We start from the raw sequence: 19,268 nt of genomic DNA, 5'->3' as shown, positions 1-19,268 counted from the left end.
TAAACTTTCAATATAATAACAGTTAATGGTACATAACTTAGTTGGTAGAAGTTTTGCAATTGAAATATTTAATTTGTCATATTGTTTAATCGAATCAATTTAACAATTCTTGAATTATAATGTATTATAAGAATGTTGAAAAATGATTTTCATAAAAGTGATAGAATAATTTATATCTTATAATTTGAAAACGCTAAATAATAATATAATATGATCAAGTAATATAATATGATCAAGTGGAACTATTAAATAATGAAATTGGATTGCTACTAATCATCTTTCAATTGAATAAGTGTAAATGGATATCTCATAACACCCCTAAAATGAAAATGGGCTTTATTTTTTCACTTGATAAAAAATTTTTTTTAGTTGGACTAAAATAAATAATACATGAAAACTAATTATTCAGGCTTCAATTCATATTATTACTCATGTGATTATTTAGAGTTGCTTTGTCAAAAAAATGCCTTAAAATAAATGAAGGAACTTTAAATAAATTTAATATGTTTTTGATTAAATGATAGGAAAAGCTAAGGGGCTCTTTGGAATCACTATTATGTTTATTTTCCATATTTTTTTATTAGAAACAAAAGCTATATTTGATTAAAGTATGATTGCTTTTAAAATACTCAATACATCAAAAAGTTATTTTTTGTTATATATATATAAATATATATATATATATATACACACACTAAACTTAAAAACAAAAGAAAAGCAAACAGAAATAAAAAAAAATTAATTTAATTCAAAAGAAGCCCTAAACAAATCACAAAATCATTTTCACTTAGTTTTATATTTCTTGCAAGTGAGAAAATCAATTTTCTAAGGAATAAATAAAAATATTATTATTATAGATTGAGTCTAAGTTATTTTCATAATCTAATAGTTCTATAAATTTATCAATTTATTAGATTATATTATTATATCAGGAAGCTTGATATGCCATCCAAAAATCCAGTGAATCACACAAAATTTGTAGTTCTTAAATTAGAAAGTCTTAGCATTAAATTTAGAATGATCTTACATTTAATTTAAGCAAACTAATGGTCTAACCGGATGCCCTGACGAGACAAACCCTCAACAACAAAAATAATATGATTTTAGTCTAAGTAAGACTAAATCATTAACTTGAGGTACTTTTAAATTTATGTGACATTCTTTGAAGGGACAAACAATCTATATGAATCTTACATGCTTATAGTTAAATCAAATGTCTTGATAAGAGAAATCCAATGAGCATAAGTTCAATCATTATAAGATTATTAATATGTCAATTAAATAAATTACTACGTGTCGTTTTATATGTTGTGACATTTTAGTTAAATTTGTCAAAATATCATTTGTGTAAATTATAAATAGAGAAACATTATCTACTTGAGAGTAGGAGATATATGAGTTTGAAGATAGTTCGGAGATTTCACGAGCTCTATAGCTCTGCCTAATAACTACTATTGAACCCTTAGTAAGCCTTAGGTAGTTTTCTAAATACCCAGTGAAGGCCAACTTAGAGCAAATCCATTGATAGGTCATTCTACTTTTATCCTTTTAAATGAAATTAAAGTCAATAAACTAGGGTTAAAAACCAAGCAGCTAAGGCCCAAGCTAGCCCTGCGGCAACTATAGGACCCGTAGATAAAGTGATCATAAATTGAATCACACCTAAACTCTCCACAGAGTCATAATGGCTTGGTCAAGCCTACTTAAATCAATTCAATTCTTCCTGAACCTGTAGGGGGGGGGGGGGGGGGGGCAAGGGGGGGGGGGGCCACAAATATTCAAGTATCTCATTTCCACGAGATTTTGGTCCCAATTATTCTAACATGCTTATTTATCACCAAGTGCTATTATTAACTCAATTCAAAGTTTCTAAGCCCATGGCCAATTCAGCTTGACTATGTTGCTCCAATGTTGATAAATCAACAGTATTACGATAAATAAATGTAATGTTGAAAATTTTGTTAAGAAAAAGTGCACTGATCATTTCTTTTTTTGAACTCAATTTAGCTCAAATTGAAATTAAAATCTTCAATTTTGATCTAACTAATTTACTCAATTCAATTTTGTTGTAATAAGAAAATCCTTTAAGAATAGTTGACTGCGCTTCATAATCCTAATGTTGAAAAGCTCAGCGTCATTAAATTATAGGGAAATTACAAGATATATTTGGAATCAAATAAAAACTGCATAGTTTATAAATTTATTTTATATTCTAAATTTTTGTTAAGCTGCGGAGAAAGAAACAAACTTCAAACTAAATTTGGCAGTTTTCAATTCATATCTCTAAAGCCAAAATCAAATCAAAATAAAACTCTCTTTGGGTCAGCAATGATCTTCCATTCCACATTTCATGGTTTAATTCTATTCCAAAATATCAATAATTTTTGAACTAAACAAGACTAATTCTGTCCGATTTTGACAGCAAACCATTTGCATTCTACACATCAAAAAAAGGGGGGAAATTAACATAAGTAGCGCCAATTCTTATGCATTTACATATTTCATACTTAAACTCTCATACTTACATTAACCTATGCAGGTGTATTTCACTTTTAAGAAGTGTTAATAGTGATATTTTTAATTGCCAGTAAGGATTTGAGTGCTCTGTGTATAAATTTCAATGTTTGAGTGTGAGATATGTTCTATGTATCTTTCACACAGTTCTTCTAAGCTATTAAAACAAGTAATGAACATAATCCCTGGCCCATAAACTATTACACCAAAATGAAAGTTCCATTACTCATCTTAATTACAAAAATATAATAAAGAAGTTTATCAAATAGCAGAAAGAAATCATGATAATAATAAAGAAACACCTGTAACATACCTTGTGAACCAAGAAAATGGCTTCTGTACATATGAACTTAGTAATTCCAATGTTTCAAGCGCATGAGAAAGTTTTGAAGTAAAACGTCTACGGTTGACGGCGATTTGACCTTAGCGATTGAAAATGAGCAGCAAGGGTTTCATAATCAGGGAGTTTTGGATGAACATGAGAGGCTTTCTGTGACTTAGGTCCACCACCAGAAACTGATGTTCCACGCTCAAGGATTGTTTCTTTATCATCAGTCTGAGAAGGGAGTTCAGGTGCAGAGCTCCGGCGAGATGGCCGGCTTTCAGTCCCGGAGTTTGAAATAACAGAACTAGAAAGATTGGGTCGACCCTTCGAGCTTAAATCTTTAGTCCGACGAGATAATTTGAATGTTGTCTTGGAACTTGGATTTCCTTGACCTTCCATAACATCAGAATCAAAATCAGTCTCCGACAACCGGGAGCTCAGTTCCTTGTAGGGCAGGGTTCGCGGTTTCTCATCATGGATCTTCTGATTGATAATTTCAGAGACCTGCTTTGATGGGTTTGGATCTGCTTCTCTAAGGTTGGAAACAGACTGCTTTAGACTAAATCCAGTAGTATCTTCTTCTGATTTATCTGTGCTTAAGGTTTTGTTGCTTCTGATTCCCTGGTTGTATTCATCTGACACAGATACTTTATCTTTGTCAGATATTGGATTAGTAGAAGCTCCTGGCATTATTGGATTTGATGATGGCTCGTCCTCAATCAGATAACTTCTGAAGGGTGGAGATATTATTTGTTTAGTATTACTGCCCAAGGCTTCTGTTGATGGCTCAGGCGAATCAATCACAGAGCTTGATATATAAGGTGGATTGTTGTAACCTCGGTTTCTTAACCCACCAGTTAATCTTCCAAATCTCAGCCCGAAGTCGCCGCCATTTGCAAGTTCATCCAGCATTTCAGAATCTTTGATGCCCGAGGAAGAGGACATTTGAAGGTGATTCCTTTCTTCAGTTCCCAACATAGGTTTAGCTTTTGTTGAGCTTGAAGGCTGAAACTCTTGTTGAGAATGTAAGTCCTCACCCAAACAACCTTTTTCATGCAGCAAAGTACTGTTCTGAGCAGTTCCATTCTGCCGAGAACCGCTCATTCCATTATCACTTTCTGAACTGAGACTGTCTGAATCATCAAATGCAACAGGAATGGTGTCATCAAATTTTGAGGATGGAACTTTTTCAACAGTTATACGGTGATTTTCGTGGTGAGAGCTGCTAAAAATGCTGGAATTTAAAGAATTAGTATATGGGGCGAACATGGAAGTATGATGATCATTCTGTTTTTTATCAAACGAATCAAATAAGTTTTCTTTATCATCTGCTGGTTCAGGATCATACTCATCAAAAACTGCAGCAGGATAGTCACTTGAATCAAGTTTCTTACTGTCATATCTGAAAAGCTTTTCTCTGGCATTAATTTCATGTCTGTCAGATAGCTGCTTGTCGAGAGGTGGAATCCAAATGGCGTCATCGTCATGAGTACCGACAAAAGAACTAGCATGAGCTGATCCATCATAGTTCACTTCTACATTTTTTTCTAAAAAGCCATCTTCATCATTCTTCTTTTTGTTCCCAATTTCCATCCTAGAAAAACTTCCCCGAAAACTATCAAATGTCCTCACAATGTCCATTTGAGGACTATACTCTTCATCAGAGGTGCTGCTATGATGTGAAATTTCTTCTCTCAATTCATCACAGGGAAACCTTTGCATGTCTTCTTTCATGCCTTGGAAGCCTTTGACTTGATCATAATCATTATTTACAGATTCAACTCCTTTGAACTTTGAGCTCAGTTCTCTCTTTGGGTTCTCATCTCTGCTAATATGCAGAGATGATCGATTTGGCTCATTAGAATTCTGTCTGGAAATGCTTCCTCGACTTGCAAGTTCAGCAGCAGCTCTGGCAGCTATGCTAGCCCTTTCTGCAGATTCAGCAGCCACTTGAGCAGCAGAGGCTGCATCCTTAAAATCCATTCTCCAAGTTGGTTGTTTAAAAGCAGCAGTCTCAGCACTTGTATACGAATCCCTTACTTCCGACAGCCCCGATTTCCCATCTGTTAATAATAATTGTAAAACCATCAAACCATACATGAACGAGAAAAACCATTGCTTCAGTGTAAGAAAAAAAAGTAATTATGGCTTCACCTGATTCCCCGGACTGATTTGGAGCAGGCGGAGGTACCACAGGCGTAGTCCTCAAGTTAGCAGAAGAGGAACTGAAACTAACTGGTTTGCTAGGTATGTCAGATTCATAAGCTTTTGAGGCTGATTCCGTTTGTCTAGCATTTGGAGTAAATTTGAAATTTAACGGCTCCATTGGCATCTTATTAGCACCCGTGAAACTACTAGAACCATTCTACAAAATAGCAGAGTAAAAAACTTCAATTTTAAAGGCTACTGTTTCAGCTATGAAATAGATTAACGTTTGATTAAGCAAATACAAACCAGCAGGTCCTCCTTAGGCTTCTGCAGTTCCTCCTCAAATGCTTTTGAATCCCATTTGACTTCATGCTCTTTAGCAATCGCAGTTAACGTCTTCAGTTTTATCTCCGTTTCAGGTGTTTTTGCTGATAATTTTTCAACTATCTACATGCAGAGAAGGCTAAAAAATGAACAACCAATAGAAAACAAGGACTAAATCAAATGGACACCAAATAAATTTGTCATCAACTACAACATGTTCATCATTGCAAAAAAGGGGGGAACCAGAACTGACCATTCGGTTAACACCACAATCTGGTCGAAGTTCAAGTGCCGATATGACAAATTCTTTCCCATATTTCGCCACAAGCTGTTTTTTTACATCTGTAAGTTCTGGTATATCTGCACACCTTGGGGATGCAAATATCACACTAGTTATCGCCTCCTTTAGATCAATGGGACAGCTCCTGTAAAACTTATAACATGAGTTTTGAAATCTAAGAAAGCAGCATAATGCATGGGAAAATACATATCCATGATGCAAATATCACACTAAGAAATTGCCTCATGATCTAAAACAAGTAGATAATACATAACGTGTTACAGAGAAGGCATAAAATAAAACTGCAAACCCAAGTGCTATTTACAAAGCCCAAGAAAGAAAGCATGTATCCTATTCAAGCAAAATCTAGTCTGATATTGTTTTCTATATAAAACAAATCATGAATAAATTCGATTGTGAGTACTTCTAGAATCAATTAAAGGAAATATAAATGTCATCATTCGTAACTACTGAATATGTTACAACATACAAAGAATGATATAGACTCCATCACCACTTATCAGGAAATATGTTAAAAAGCTTATGCCTGCAAATGTTAGGATGCTGAAAACCTATGCTTCTATTATTAAGGCTTCGAAACTAGAAATCAAAACCACACAATAGAATAGAATCGCCCTAATTCGAGAATACAGGAATAAAATATTCAAACGGAAGCACTAAGAAAATAATACAAAAAAAGCACACTAGGATTTAACGTGGAAAACCCCGAGAACGAGAAAAAATCAGGAGCTACACCACCAAGAAATTTTCACTATAAAATACAAAAATGTACTAAATACTCACTCAGATCTCATAAGACATAAGCACACTAAAATTCTCATCTCTGACACTTATCTGCTTCAAGAGAATCCTTGTTGAAAAAACCGCACGCAAAAGTCTGATGCTTCATTGCTAGAATGGAGAATTTAAACCGAAACAAGAGAGTAATGCACCTTGCATGCCCGCACTACTCCTTGGCGCGAGAATGTTGCACCTTCTGTAACTGGCACATAGGCGCTTGATAGACGGTGCAAGGGCGCTGCAAACTCCAGTACATGCGCATCATGCCCTCTGTCTACAGTCCCAGACGCACCGTTCAGGCACGAGTGCACCGCGCTTGAAATACCTGTGTTGCTTGTGAGGCTTCCTTGCGGTTATGGGTGCAATTTCGTGCTCCACACCTCAACAATCTCACTTAGAGACTGAAAGCACCCAACACCTGTACACTAGATCTACAACTCCATTTGTAGAATTATCATAGTCACATATGGTGCTCCCGATCTCAACATTCATAGACTCCAATTGAAGCCCAGCATAGCTCAAGTTTCTAGATAGCCACCACCTTCGTGAACATGTCCGCAGAATTTTGAGTTATGTATCTTCTCCAAAAATAACTGCTCATCTTTTCGGAGAGAGAATATAAAATAATATCTCAACTAAATGTGTTTTGTCATGCCATGAAAAGCAGCATTCTTAAAAAAATGAATTGCACTCATAATGTCACCATGAAGCTTTATAATTTCCTTCTCCTTGCCCAATTCTGTCATAAAGTCCTGTAGCCAAATCATCTCATTGCTAGTCTTAGGATTCAGCCTTCATAGTTGAAAATGCAATAATCTTCTGTAGCTTGGAAACTCAGCTCACCGCTATGTTCTCAAAGTGAAAATCTACACTATTGTACTCCTACTATCAAAATCTTGTCATTTTTGAATCTACAAATCCTTATAGACTAATCTCTGGACTTCTATAGCAAAGTGTCCTGTTGTTCCTCTCAAATACCTGAAAAATTCACTTCACCGCTACCTAATCATGTTTTTCAGGATCACCTATATACCTACTGACCACTCTCACTGCATATGCAATATCTGGTTTGATACAAATTATAACATACATCAGACTTCAAACTGTTGAAGCATACTGAGTTCTCCCCAATATGTACTTTACTTCATATTTAAATGACAACTTCTTAGATAGCTTGAAGTAGATACTTAAAGAGATGCAAATTGCCTTTATATCACTCATGTTGAATTATTATAATATCTTCTCAACATACTCTGCCTGAGTCAACTTCATTATACCTAAACTCATGCCCCTACTAATTATTATCTTGATGAATCATCTAGTTGGACGTAAATCTTTGAGCACAAAATCACTTGATAATTGCTCCTTTAAGTTTTTTATTTTCTCCATATTTGTTCATACAACCAGTATGTCATCAATATACAAAAGAAGTATGATATAACTCATGTTGACAAGGGACACATGTGTAGTCTACTTTCTGGGTAATGGCAATGTTGTAATTGCAAAACTGGATAAAAATGCTTTGTTTTGCATAAGCATACAACAAAACACAAAATGATATTTTATAGTTAAGTTTAAGATAGATTTTCATACGAGGGAGTATAAGTGAATCATACATATTGTCATGTATACATAAGTATACAAGAAGACAAAATGATCTTTCATAGTTAGGTTTAAGATAGATTTTTATTCTGAGGGAGTTTAAGAGAATCATACATATTGTCTTCCTAAAGCAAGGAGCATGAAAAATGAAATAGGTAATAAACTAATCGCACCTGAACTCAGAGGGAGATTAGATAAATCAATGAAAATTAAGAGGGGTTTTAGACAGCTATAAATTCATGAAGAAGTTGCATGTAGATCAAACACAAGATTTGCAGCACATGGTCAGTCAAGCCACAAAAAGAAGACATGTCAAAGTGACCCGGCTGATCCATCGCACTCAAGAAAACTTACAGGTCATTGACAAGGGGCACACATTTATAGTTTAGTTTTCTACCCATAGGCCACTTCAGGAGTGCAATACTGGGATAGTAGTTGAATAACCCTAGTAAAATTGTTTCATTTTGAAATACACAAAAATGTCCCAAAATGATGCCCCTATGTTAAGTTTAAAATCTACGCTTTTAGAAGAGCATAAAAAGGAATTATAAATGTTATTTTTCATTTAAAGAGCATGGTGCATGCTGAAGATGATTTGCACCAAAAATAGGATTTCGGGTAGAACAATGAAAAATAACAGGGATGAAGGAGAGTTACAAATAGATGAAGAAGCTGAATGCAAATTGAACATGATCATTTGTAAAATGTTGTTGGTTAGGCAACAAGAAGAAAATTGACGAAAGTTCACCATTGGCATCAGTACAAAAATGAAGCATGAGACAAGACTAAGAAAATTTACCTTTTCTACTCAACTACATGTTGAAATAATTATCAGTTTATTAATTTATGTAAGGCATAGAAGTATGAATCATGGAAATGAAGCTGGATGAGTGAAATAATTGGCTACGAAGTGCACAATGATGGCACAGCCTCCTCACAGTGTCAAGAAAAGATGGCCCAAATTTAGGTAAGTTCTTACGGTGTAAGGATAGTGTTTAATGCAAGAAGCATTGTGCGATTGAAGCTAGTTTTCACTTCTTTAAGTTATATTGTATGTGCCTATGTTTTAAGTTTTCACTATGCTTAAAGTATTACCTATAATGTAGCTCGGCGTTCACTAACAATCCAAGTGCTAATCATCAAGTTGTCTTAGCTGGCATGGTGCAATGACCCAATGAATAAATCAAATTTATATTATTGTATAATAACTTCTTAGAAAAAGAAGTATAAATTTGACACATTTTCTCATATCACTGCTACATTCCTTTGCAGAATGTGCCAGTCTAAAGTTATATAGGCTAACCTCTTATTCAACTAATCCAGTCCAGCTTTCAGTTTTAATAGATAGTTCGGCACTTCTATGTGTTCTTTGACTTTATCTTTGCACAAAATGTTTGTGTTCAGATCATTAGACATTAGCTTGGATCCATAAGGGGCACAATTGCAAGTCACTGAAAGAATACACAATATTTGCTGCCAAACGTACGAGAAAGCTTGCTATGCAATACATTTTGATAGTTTCACCATTGCACTTTGGTCAGAAATGCAAAACCTAGTCTGGAATCTCAAATGTAAAGGAGAAGAAATGTTGGCCATCTTACTTTGATAAGAAAGAATTTACTCAAAAAAAACTAATCTGTACATCCATAATATGGCCTTAAATAAAGTATTACAATGTTTTAAAAATAAACCCTCTACTTCTTCAATATTCCCTTTTTACAAACAGGACACAAAATAAGGTCCCTCAAGACAAGAAAAAGATATCCACTAAGCCCATCTTGTCACATAACCTAAGCAAATCTAATGAACTAAGTCCTTTAGTGAAGCAATCAGCCACTTGCTCTCCAATAGTTACATGACCTAGCTCTACTATCTCATTATTCACCTTTTCCTTGATGAAGAATCAATCAATTTCCACATGTTTGGTTCTATCGTGTTGTACCAAGTTGTTAGCAATGCTAATTGTTGACTTGTTGTCGTACCAAAACTTCATTTGAGTTCTTTGGTCCACCTTGAGCTCGACCTACATGGCTCTCAGCCACATCATCTCAACAACTCCTAAGGCCATGGCCTTGTACTTTGTCTCAATTGTTGACCTCACTACTACATACTGTTTCTTGCTCTTCCAAGAGACCAAGTTGTCCACCACGAACCTGTAGTATCCTAATGTAGATCTTTTGTCATCTACACAACTAGCTCAGTCAACATCACAAAAACTCTCAATGTGTACATGGTCATTCTTCCTAAAGATCAACCCCTTCCCTGGTGTACACTTCAAGTACCTCAAAATCTAACACACTGAATCCATATGGCTCTTCCTTAGATCATGCATGTAGCGGCTCACCACACTCACTACAAATGAGATGTCAAGTCGAGTGTGGCATAGATAGATCAGAAGGCCCACCAATCTTTGGTACCTCTCACGATTCAGTTCTCCTGCCTCTGCATTTAGCTTGGACTTCTGGTCAATGGGAGAGACTGCAAATTTACACCTCACCACGTCTGTTTCCATGAGGAGATCTAGTATATCCTTTCTCAAGGACAAGAACATTCCCTCAGGTCCACGGGTCACTTCAATCCGAAGTAAATATCTGAGTTGCCCAAGATCCTTCACTTCAAACTCATTGCCTAATCTTACCTTTAGTTGGGCGGTCTCTGCCTTATCACTAGTGACAAGGATGTCATTAATATACACAACAAGTATAGTGGTGTGACATTCATATTGTCGAACAAACACTGTATGATCTGCATTGATCTCTTGATATATCATATTCATCATAGCCTTTCTAAAGTTATCAAATTAGGCTTGAGGAGACTGCTTCAAGCCATATAGTGACTTTCTAAGCCTACACACCTTGTCCAGAGTCCGAACTGTACTGAATCCTAATTATATCTCCATGTATGCCTCCTCCGGTAACTCACCGTGAAAAAATAAATTCTTCACACCTAGTTGTTGTAGCCTCCACCCACCATTCACTCGAAGAGAAAATAGTTTCCTCACTATGCTCATTTTTGTTGCCGGTGCAAAGGTTTCATCATAGTCAATGTTATAAATATGATTGTACCCTTTTGCCACCAATCGTGCTTTATACTGCTCCACCTTCCATTTTAGAGTTTGCGTCACTGAAAATATCCACTTGCACCCAATTATTTTTCCCCCCTGGTAGTGGAATTATCTCACATGTTCGGTTTTTGAGTTCTAAGCTCTTCATGCATAGTTGTTTCACATTTGGGATCCTCATTAGTAACTTGCCAACACTTGAGTTTAGAGACAATGTTCAAAAATGCAATGAATGCTACAAGTAAAGGTGATATATTAAAATATGAAACAAAGTTAGCAATATAATATTCCCACCCAAAACTATCGAGAGAATGTCCTGCATTACTGCGAATGGTCCTCCATAATGTTGGGGGGTTAGGAGAAGGAGAAATCATATCAAGTGGGAGTTCTGAGTCGGAGGTGGATGATGTAAGTGACTCTTGGGTTGGGAAAGATTGTGATATAGGACTAGCTGACACAAGTGGTACTATTGGTGTTCTTCCCTCATTTGACTTCCATCTCCATGTATACACCCTTAGCTTACCTTTAGCTTGAATTCAACCATCTTTAGGTTCACTCTCCTCATTTTTCTGCTCCTCAACTGATTCATCCCACATCACAAGACAAGCCATTGGTCCCACGTGCGTCACTCTCTCACCACTGCTACTCACCCTTTGTCTCATATTTCCAATATCTAATGAGTCACTGAAGAGTGACGTTACAACTCCTAGGTGTAGTATGATTGAAATTCTACAAATGACACATTCATGCTTACAAATAGTTTCTTCTCTATTGAGTTCTAGCAGACACATCACTTTTAAGTAGCAAAATAATTTGCAAATACACATTTCACAACTCTACGATTTAACTTCCCTAATGATGGCCTGTTATTCTTCACAAAACATACATGTTCAAACACCTTCAATGAGAGGATCTCACTATTATCTTCTTTCAACATCTAACAAAAAGATTTCAAATCCAACACACTTGATGACTTTTTGTTGATCAATTAAGCAACTGTCAAAATTGCTTGACCCCATAAGTATTTTGGGACATTCATTGCAATCATCATGTTTTAGGCAACCTCTAAAAAGTATATATTTTTCTCTCTGCTACTCCATTTTATGTCGGTGTGTTGAACATGTGGTTTGATGATGTATCCATTGGGCTGACAAGTGTTTCCCTATTGCTTTATTGATATACTCTGTTCAGTTATCAGACATCAATAGCTTTGCTACTGTATCATAATGAGTTTGGATTGCATTGTAGAAATCTTTAAAGCAATCCAACGCATTACTCTTATTTTTCATCAAATGTAACCAAGTAACACACAAAAAATAATAAATAAAGGTCACAAAATATCGATAATCAATCATAAAATTTATAGAACAAAGTTCTCAAACATCATAATGAATCAAGTCAAAAATATCAGAACTCCTATTTCTAGAACAGATATAAGATCTCCTAATATATTTGCCAAACTCATAAGCATCACATAGAAGCTTTCGTTTTTGTCTTTTCATATAAAGAATGATGCAACCGACTCAATAAACTAAAATAAGAGTATCTCATCTGTCTGTGATGTAGCAGCAAAACATCCTTCAGGCTCCTCCCAGATTCTCCTACTATAGCACTCTCTACCATTGATATCAATGTTAAATCCATCCCCTCTCGGTTCAAGTATTAAGTCCACCATGCCACGTTCTAATGACAAGTGTCTGGCCCGTCCCTTTCTCTTGGAAGATCACTTTAGAAATATCAAAAGAAATAACATATTTTAGTTGACGAATGACATTAAAGGATAAAAGATTAACTGAAAAATGAGCATATAAAATATTGAATAAAGTCATACAATTGGTACTCCTTACTGTGTCCTTATCAAATACTTGTTGTGATGTACCATTAGCAGTCTGAATACTCTCTGGCACTGCTAGGAGAGTATAAAAAGAAAACTCTCTAAAAGTACTTGTCACATGTTAAAATGCATCATAATCTACTATTCATTATGATGATCCTGTGATGAAAGTATAGGTAAGAGCATGTGTATCACGAGCACTTTTATCAGAGGAAGCGTAAGTGGCAATGTTACCCTTTGATGATGATTGGTTAGAAGCATCCTCAACCCCATCTACTTGTTTTTTGCTTCCTCTTTAATAACTCCAGAAACTCATTATCCTCATTGGTAAAAATCAAACATGTCTCTCCCTCTACTACAATTACATTTGTTTGGTAGCCCCCTTTCTTCACTTTTTTTATCACTACGACCACAACCATGGCATTCACCATGCCCACGTCCATCTATTTCTCTCATTAGGTGGCCTAGGACATATATTGCTTAGATGCCCGACTTCACCACAGTTGTAGCACTTGTGAGTCACTCGGTGGACACTAATCATACCTAAGCTCGAAGCAGTCAAAGCTGATATCAAGGACCCATAAGTCCACTCGACTTAGAGTATAACTTCATGCGACTCTTCTCTTGTATCACTGCAGCAATGATCTCATACAGTGAATAGATAGTTGCATCCAGTGAAGAGCTAGGAAGACTAATCTCCTCTGATCAAAAGTCAGGTTTAGATAGTCCAAAAACTGCATAGTCATCATCTGTGTAAGGATCTCCCATTTCTTACACTCTTAATCACCACAACTCGACATCGGTGAGAAGTGACCAAGATCTGTCCACAGAGCTCCAAATTTATGATTTATTCCTAAATCGATCTCACCCTATACCACTATTTTTATCTCACACTAAATCTGAATACCATCATGTCGTTCTCCGTCCCCGCATAAATTCTCTTTAGTTTTGTTCAAATGTCCCTCACCTCTAGAATGTCATCTGTTAAGAATGCAATTGACAAAACTATCGAGTTAAGTAGCCAGATGCAGATTAAGGTGAGTGTGGTCCTCTACTTATCCCCCTCAGCACTATCATTCTTTGATCCGTCCCTGGTCAGATATCCCTCCAGTCACTTCCTACTAGAGCAGGATTGACCTGAAGCGACAAACTTAGATACATGGTTAGTCCATCAAGCTTTAGATCCACACAAGAGATCTAGCTACACTTGCATCAAAGCACGCACCCAGATAGTGGCTCCCATCGAAATGCCAACACCTTTATGAGCCCGACCAAGACCTTCAGAGCTTCAGGATCTAGCTTTCCCAGAAGCTCCAATTGTTTACCTCACGTACTATCTCTATCTCCTAACATCCCCAAACAGAAAAGTTAGTCAAGATCTCACAAAAATTTGATCCTTCGCCTCTATACTGTGTGATCAAGTCGTGGTCTCTGGAAGCCGCGATCTGTACGTTGTAATCACGTTGTGGTCTTTGAAAGTCGGGATCTATATGCTTAAAACACGTCTAGTCAATTCCGTTGTTCGCCTTCGTGCGCCGACGTCTCACTTACATTCATGAGCACATAGTAATATCATATGTTCGGTTCTCTGAGAGTCGCGATCCTGTTACCGCTATCGAGTCACCACGGTCCCATGGCCACGATCCTGTTTCTCAATGGTTTCAGGTAGAGTTGGGAAGAAAGGCGAGGGTGCTTGTGCGAGGGAGAAGCGACAGAGAGATCTCGAATGAGAGAAATGGGTAGACAGGCTAGAGAGAAAGAGATGTGATAGCTATGGTTGGACTCTGATACCAAGAAAAAATAATTGCTCAAAAAACCTAATTTGTACGTTCATAACATGGGCTAGGGTATTACAACGTTTTATAAATAAACCCCTATACTTCTTCAATATTCCCTTTTGACCATTAGGACCCTAAATAAAATCTAATTCTCAACACTTCGGTTTTTAATATAGGAGGACAACAAAATTGAAATCAGTGACCCACATGAAAAATTGGAGGTCATGGTTGAAATCATTGGATGATGAGAAGAAATTGCAGTTTTATATACTAGGACTACATTTTTTGAAGTTGAAATATCCAGCATGCATACAATCCTACAAAATAGCTATCTTTAATAATGTGATAAGCAATAGTTGCAACCTTAAAAACCATAAAGTTGGTTTAAAAACCAAAATTAGATGCAAAAATGTGCATGGGACTCAATTATAAAGTTTGCCAAAATATAGATCAACATGAAGCAACCACATAACCTCTAGGACTCAGGAGATATTTACCCTAAATCTTAATCATAGATATGTAGATAGACTTTCTAACCCATGCATCTTATCATTTTGTAGGTCTTCAGAAAGAACAATGTAGATTTGGAAGTGAGAAATCCACGATGGTAATGCAAAAACTTTTTTTCCCTTAAAATGAACTAATTAAAACAATATTGCAAGATAGAGGTACCCAAAAAGTTAAAAAAAATGACACCAACCATGGAGTGATCAAGATCACATGGTTTGAGAGGAAGCACTCCAACTGTAAAATAATAAATGAACAAATTTGAAAAAAAATTCATGCAAACATAGATTACATTTTAAAAGCAAATAACATGAAGACATCAAAAAGCTTCCTTCGATATAGAATTCACACAGAGTAAGAAGAAAACACAAATTTGACATGAACATTTGTTATTAACATTTGATGTTATCCACTACAAGTTTCTATGCTAAAACGGCAAAAGTAAATAGTAATGAAAGGTACAAAGTAATAAATTTCAATGATAACATACTTTTGAGAGTCAATAATAGGCATCCGTGCCACAATTAGTTCACAGTAAATCTCAATAAGATCGTATGCTGACATGGTCTTCTCTTCCCTTATCACATGTTCAACCTAGAAAAACAAACAATGTCAAATGTTAGGGGGTCTAAGTAAATGAACAAGAACACAGAGTCCAACAATTATTCTTAATTACGAACACTTCACAAAAAGAAAAAGTAATAAGATGATAACGAGCTCAAAGCAGGTCAATGGAAGCCGTGCACATTACAAATAGTTGAAAGTCATGGTTTAAACTCAAAAGGTTAAAGCGGCAGAACGTATAAATTGAGAATTGCTAAATTGCCCAAAACATCTGGGCACAAATAACAAAAGAAAGCATAGATTGTTAGATCAGTGTCGACAACGTAAGATGTTAAGTTTAAATTTAAGACGATTAAAGCTTAGAGTTACCGATATGAACAGTCGTTTCATTTACATCTAATGAACATGGGACGTGCTAAAACATTACTCTTGCTTGATTCTACCACTAGTTCATGATTATGTTCACAATAATTCCGATTCTATAATAAGCAGTCAAAGCGTCAAAATTTGCATAGGTAAATAATACTTTTGCGTGATATACAACTATAGAAAATAAAAAAACGCCAGACCTCAATATGAAAATAAGATGAAATAGTAATATATTTGTACATCAAATCAGAACACACTTTTTTTCAAAAAGCACGACTCATATAACCCATTATTCACAACATTTGTTCTGAACAACCTTCCTTCTATAAAAACAGAAATCCAAATTAAGAAAAAAAAAACTGAGATCCAGGCATGTGCAGTTATTAAAGGGTTTCAAAACTGAAGCTCTTAATCCAGTTTCTTTTGAAATCAAAACGGCCCATGTTATCTTTCATGCACAAAAAACAATAGCAAAAAAGCACTAACCCGGATCCTGGCAGTCTGTTCCTGGCCAGTCTCAAGAAGCTGAGCCAATTCCCGCCTCAATTGTTTCACCTGGATATCCCTTCGATTCTTTAATAGCTTTATCCGAGATATTGCAAGTTTCAGAGACGTCTTGCTGCCAAGCAATCCCAAATATCCAAACCTCTTAGTAACTCATATTAAGAAAACTGATCCACCCTTCCATCAGACAGTTAACAAAGACAACCAACCAAGTATCTTATACTTACCATTTCCCCGATTTAAAGCTCTTGGACAGCATCTGTGCAGTGAAGACCTCAATTCTAAACCAAAATCTAGATCAATTCAACTTGATTCAAGATAGGGACGAGATGAGAGAAACAAATCGAAACTAGGGTTCTTAATTATTTAATTTCTTGCGCTCCGCATGGATTTAGTTCGACCTGAAGAAGAAGAATTTAATCCCAGTGAGGAAATTTCGCAGCTGTCTCGGCGACTTCTCGCTCCCACACGCAGGCGACGACTTGTCTTCGTTATTTCGAAGTTTCCACCACGAAGGGATAATTTTGAGCTACCTGGAGCCGAAGGAACATAATTTTTTCTAGGACGATTACACCCCGCTCTCTGGGCCTCACAGCTCAGTATCGTCAGCCTAATATAGTAAAATCATACAGTCAGTTCGTGTCACGCGCCTTTTGGATGGAGGTGTGTTATGTGGAGAAGGCTCCGTTTTTTTTTTTTTTTTAGGCTCATTGAAGCCTTTCGAGGTTTCTTTTTTCAGCGCGATACCGTTCGTCATTTTAGCTGCATGCCGCCCAACTCTTATATATTTATATATTTATGATCAAAATTTTATTTTTTATATTGACTTTTTTATATGCGGGGAAATATTATCAACACGAATCTCAAGTTGATCATATAGTCTATAAGGAAAGAGGTGAAATTAATGACCTTATAGATTTAAAGGGCTCGATGAGTCGATCGGCTGAATATCAACTGGCCAACCAATGGAAAGCCGATCAATTTAAATTTTGCCCAATTTCTGAATAATGTCCGGACAAAAAAACAACAACACCGACCAACTCAGAGTCGACCAGCTACAACTCGAAAGACACTCAGATTCCAGAGTCAAAGTTGATTGATATTTATGAGGAATAAGTCAACCCAAGTCAGCTAAGGGTGTGTTTGGGGAGGCTACTGTTTTTTTCAAGAAGCTGTTGTAAAGATGCCTTCTAGAGAAACAGGTTTCTAGGAGCTATCAAAAAGGAGCTGATGAAGAAGCAGGAGTGCAGCTGGTGAAGAAGCAGGAGTGTGTTTGAGAGAAATGGTGTGTTGCTACTGTTTCTGAAGAGAAAGACTGTTTTGTCCTTATATATGGAATATATTCAAATAAGTACAATTTTTAGAATAATCAGAACTAAATAATAGAAAGAAGTCGTACTACAAAATAAATTAACAATACAACATAAAATATTCTAATGCATAACAAAATGATAGGCTATCTAAAGCAAATAAAAACAATAATGAGGACAAACACAATAATCAACAAGCTTAGAATGATGTTTGTCTTGAAGTTTTGATGATCAAGTATTCGGGACAATCTCCTCTCCATGTCTGCATCTCTCCTCGACTAATCACATTCTGGAGGCAAACTGTCAGTGTCATGAACCCAACAAAAGAAATTGCAATCTGCGGGAGTCCTGTTTCTGGGGCAAGAATAAAATCTTCTCACATTATTGTCTTCTCTTCTTGATGGGTACTGAACACACCTATCGCTATATTAACAAAGCGAAAATTTTGATGTACCAGATGATCTTGAGTCATATTTCATGCAATTATTATACAATATTGCTCTAATTAACAAAAATTATGCAGATATAGCATTCCATAAATTAAAAAATATATAGAAGCAGTCTTAAAATTAAAAATTAAAGTTTATCGGTACAGAAAAAGAAGATACAATACAAATTGCTACAAATATTTTTAAAAAATATACATACAGAGAAAAACATGGAGATGAAATATGAAAAATCAACTACCAATAACTAGGTGATGCTATATAAGTTCATTCATTCACTAAAGCATCAGTAATCTCCTTTTTTAACTATATCAAGATATTGAACCAAAATCGGAGTTCGTCGATACAAGCAACCATCCAAAGCCCGAATCCTTTTGAATTGATACTATCAATTACAGCGAAGGAACTGCCTCAAGAGAAAACAAAGAAGACAACTGAAGATGTAAAGAATGAAGAAGCAAAGAGTAGAGTAGGGGCTACTCCTTATAGATTGGTTGTTTCAGATTTGGGAGAGAAATCCCTCAAAACGTTGACTCTGTATGATTATTTCTTTGTCCCCTCAGGGTCATATAATGCTAAGAGTTTTGATTTCGGCTACATTTTGACTGTTTCTAGTGACGATGTAACTGATAACAACTAATTTAATTTGAATTTCAATTCTAATGATAATTCTCAAATCATACAAATTCTCGATGAATCCATCAATGAAGAACGAGAGGACATTAGCAATATGGGATATGACAGCTCGGAAAGCAAATCACTTGTTCTCAAGCTTCAAGGAGCTCTGATCATGATTGACTCAGAATTCTTAGATTCAGAGATGCCTCCAGAAGAGCCGGTTACAGCTTTAGAATGGGTGCCTCCAAATACAACTCGGAGATTGAAGTAAATAACAGAAGTA

The 19,268-nt window shown here is 35.9% G+C and overlaps 1 protein-coding gene across 3 annotated transcripts; it reads right to left on the bottom strand.

Annotated features, from left to right (window-relative positions):
- Positions 1-2,569: 2,569 nt before the first annotated feature.
- Positions 2,570-17,190, bottom strand: LOC110025805. 3 transcript variants are annotated; one of them, XM_020726463.1, is made up of 8 exons: positions 16,994-17,190; positions 16,839-16,904; positions 16,594-16,726; positions 15,665-15,768; positions 5,565-5,736; positions 5,294-5,434; positions 4,994-5,204; positions 2,570-4,902 (listed from the first exon to the last, which is right to left on the bottom strand). In XM_020726463.1, exons 1-8 carry the CDS (start codon positions 16,996-16,998, stop codon positions 2,915-2,917), a joined length of 2,820 nt encoding a protein of 939 aa, XP_020582122.1. In that variant the 5' UTR covers positions 16,999-17,190; the 3' UTR covers positions 2,570-2,914. The 3 variants fall into 3 exon arrangements, with proteins under 3 accessions (XP_020582122.1, XP_020582124.1, XP_020582123.1); XM_020726465.1 differs by having other exon boundaries at positions 17,013-17,135; XM_020726464.1 differs by having other exon boundaries at positions 2,571-4,902; positions 16,839-16,892; positions 17,013-17,190.
- Between the last annotated feature and the right edge of the window lie 2,078 nt (positions 17,191-19,268).

This window comes from Phalaenopsis equestris, unplaced genomic scaffold (assembly GCF_001263595.1).
Source record: "Phalaenopsis equestris unplaced genomic scaffold, ASM126359v1 Scaffold000333, whole genome shotgun sequence".
Lineage (NCBI taxonomy): Eukaryota > Viridiplantae > Streptophyta > Magnoliopsida > Asparagales > Orchidaceae > Phalaenopsis > Phalaenopsis equestris.
The sequence above is the reverse complement of the archived record's forward strand: the minus strand, read 5'-3'. Positions and strand labels throughout refer to the sequence as shown.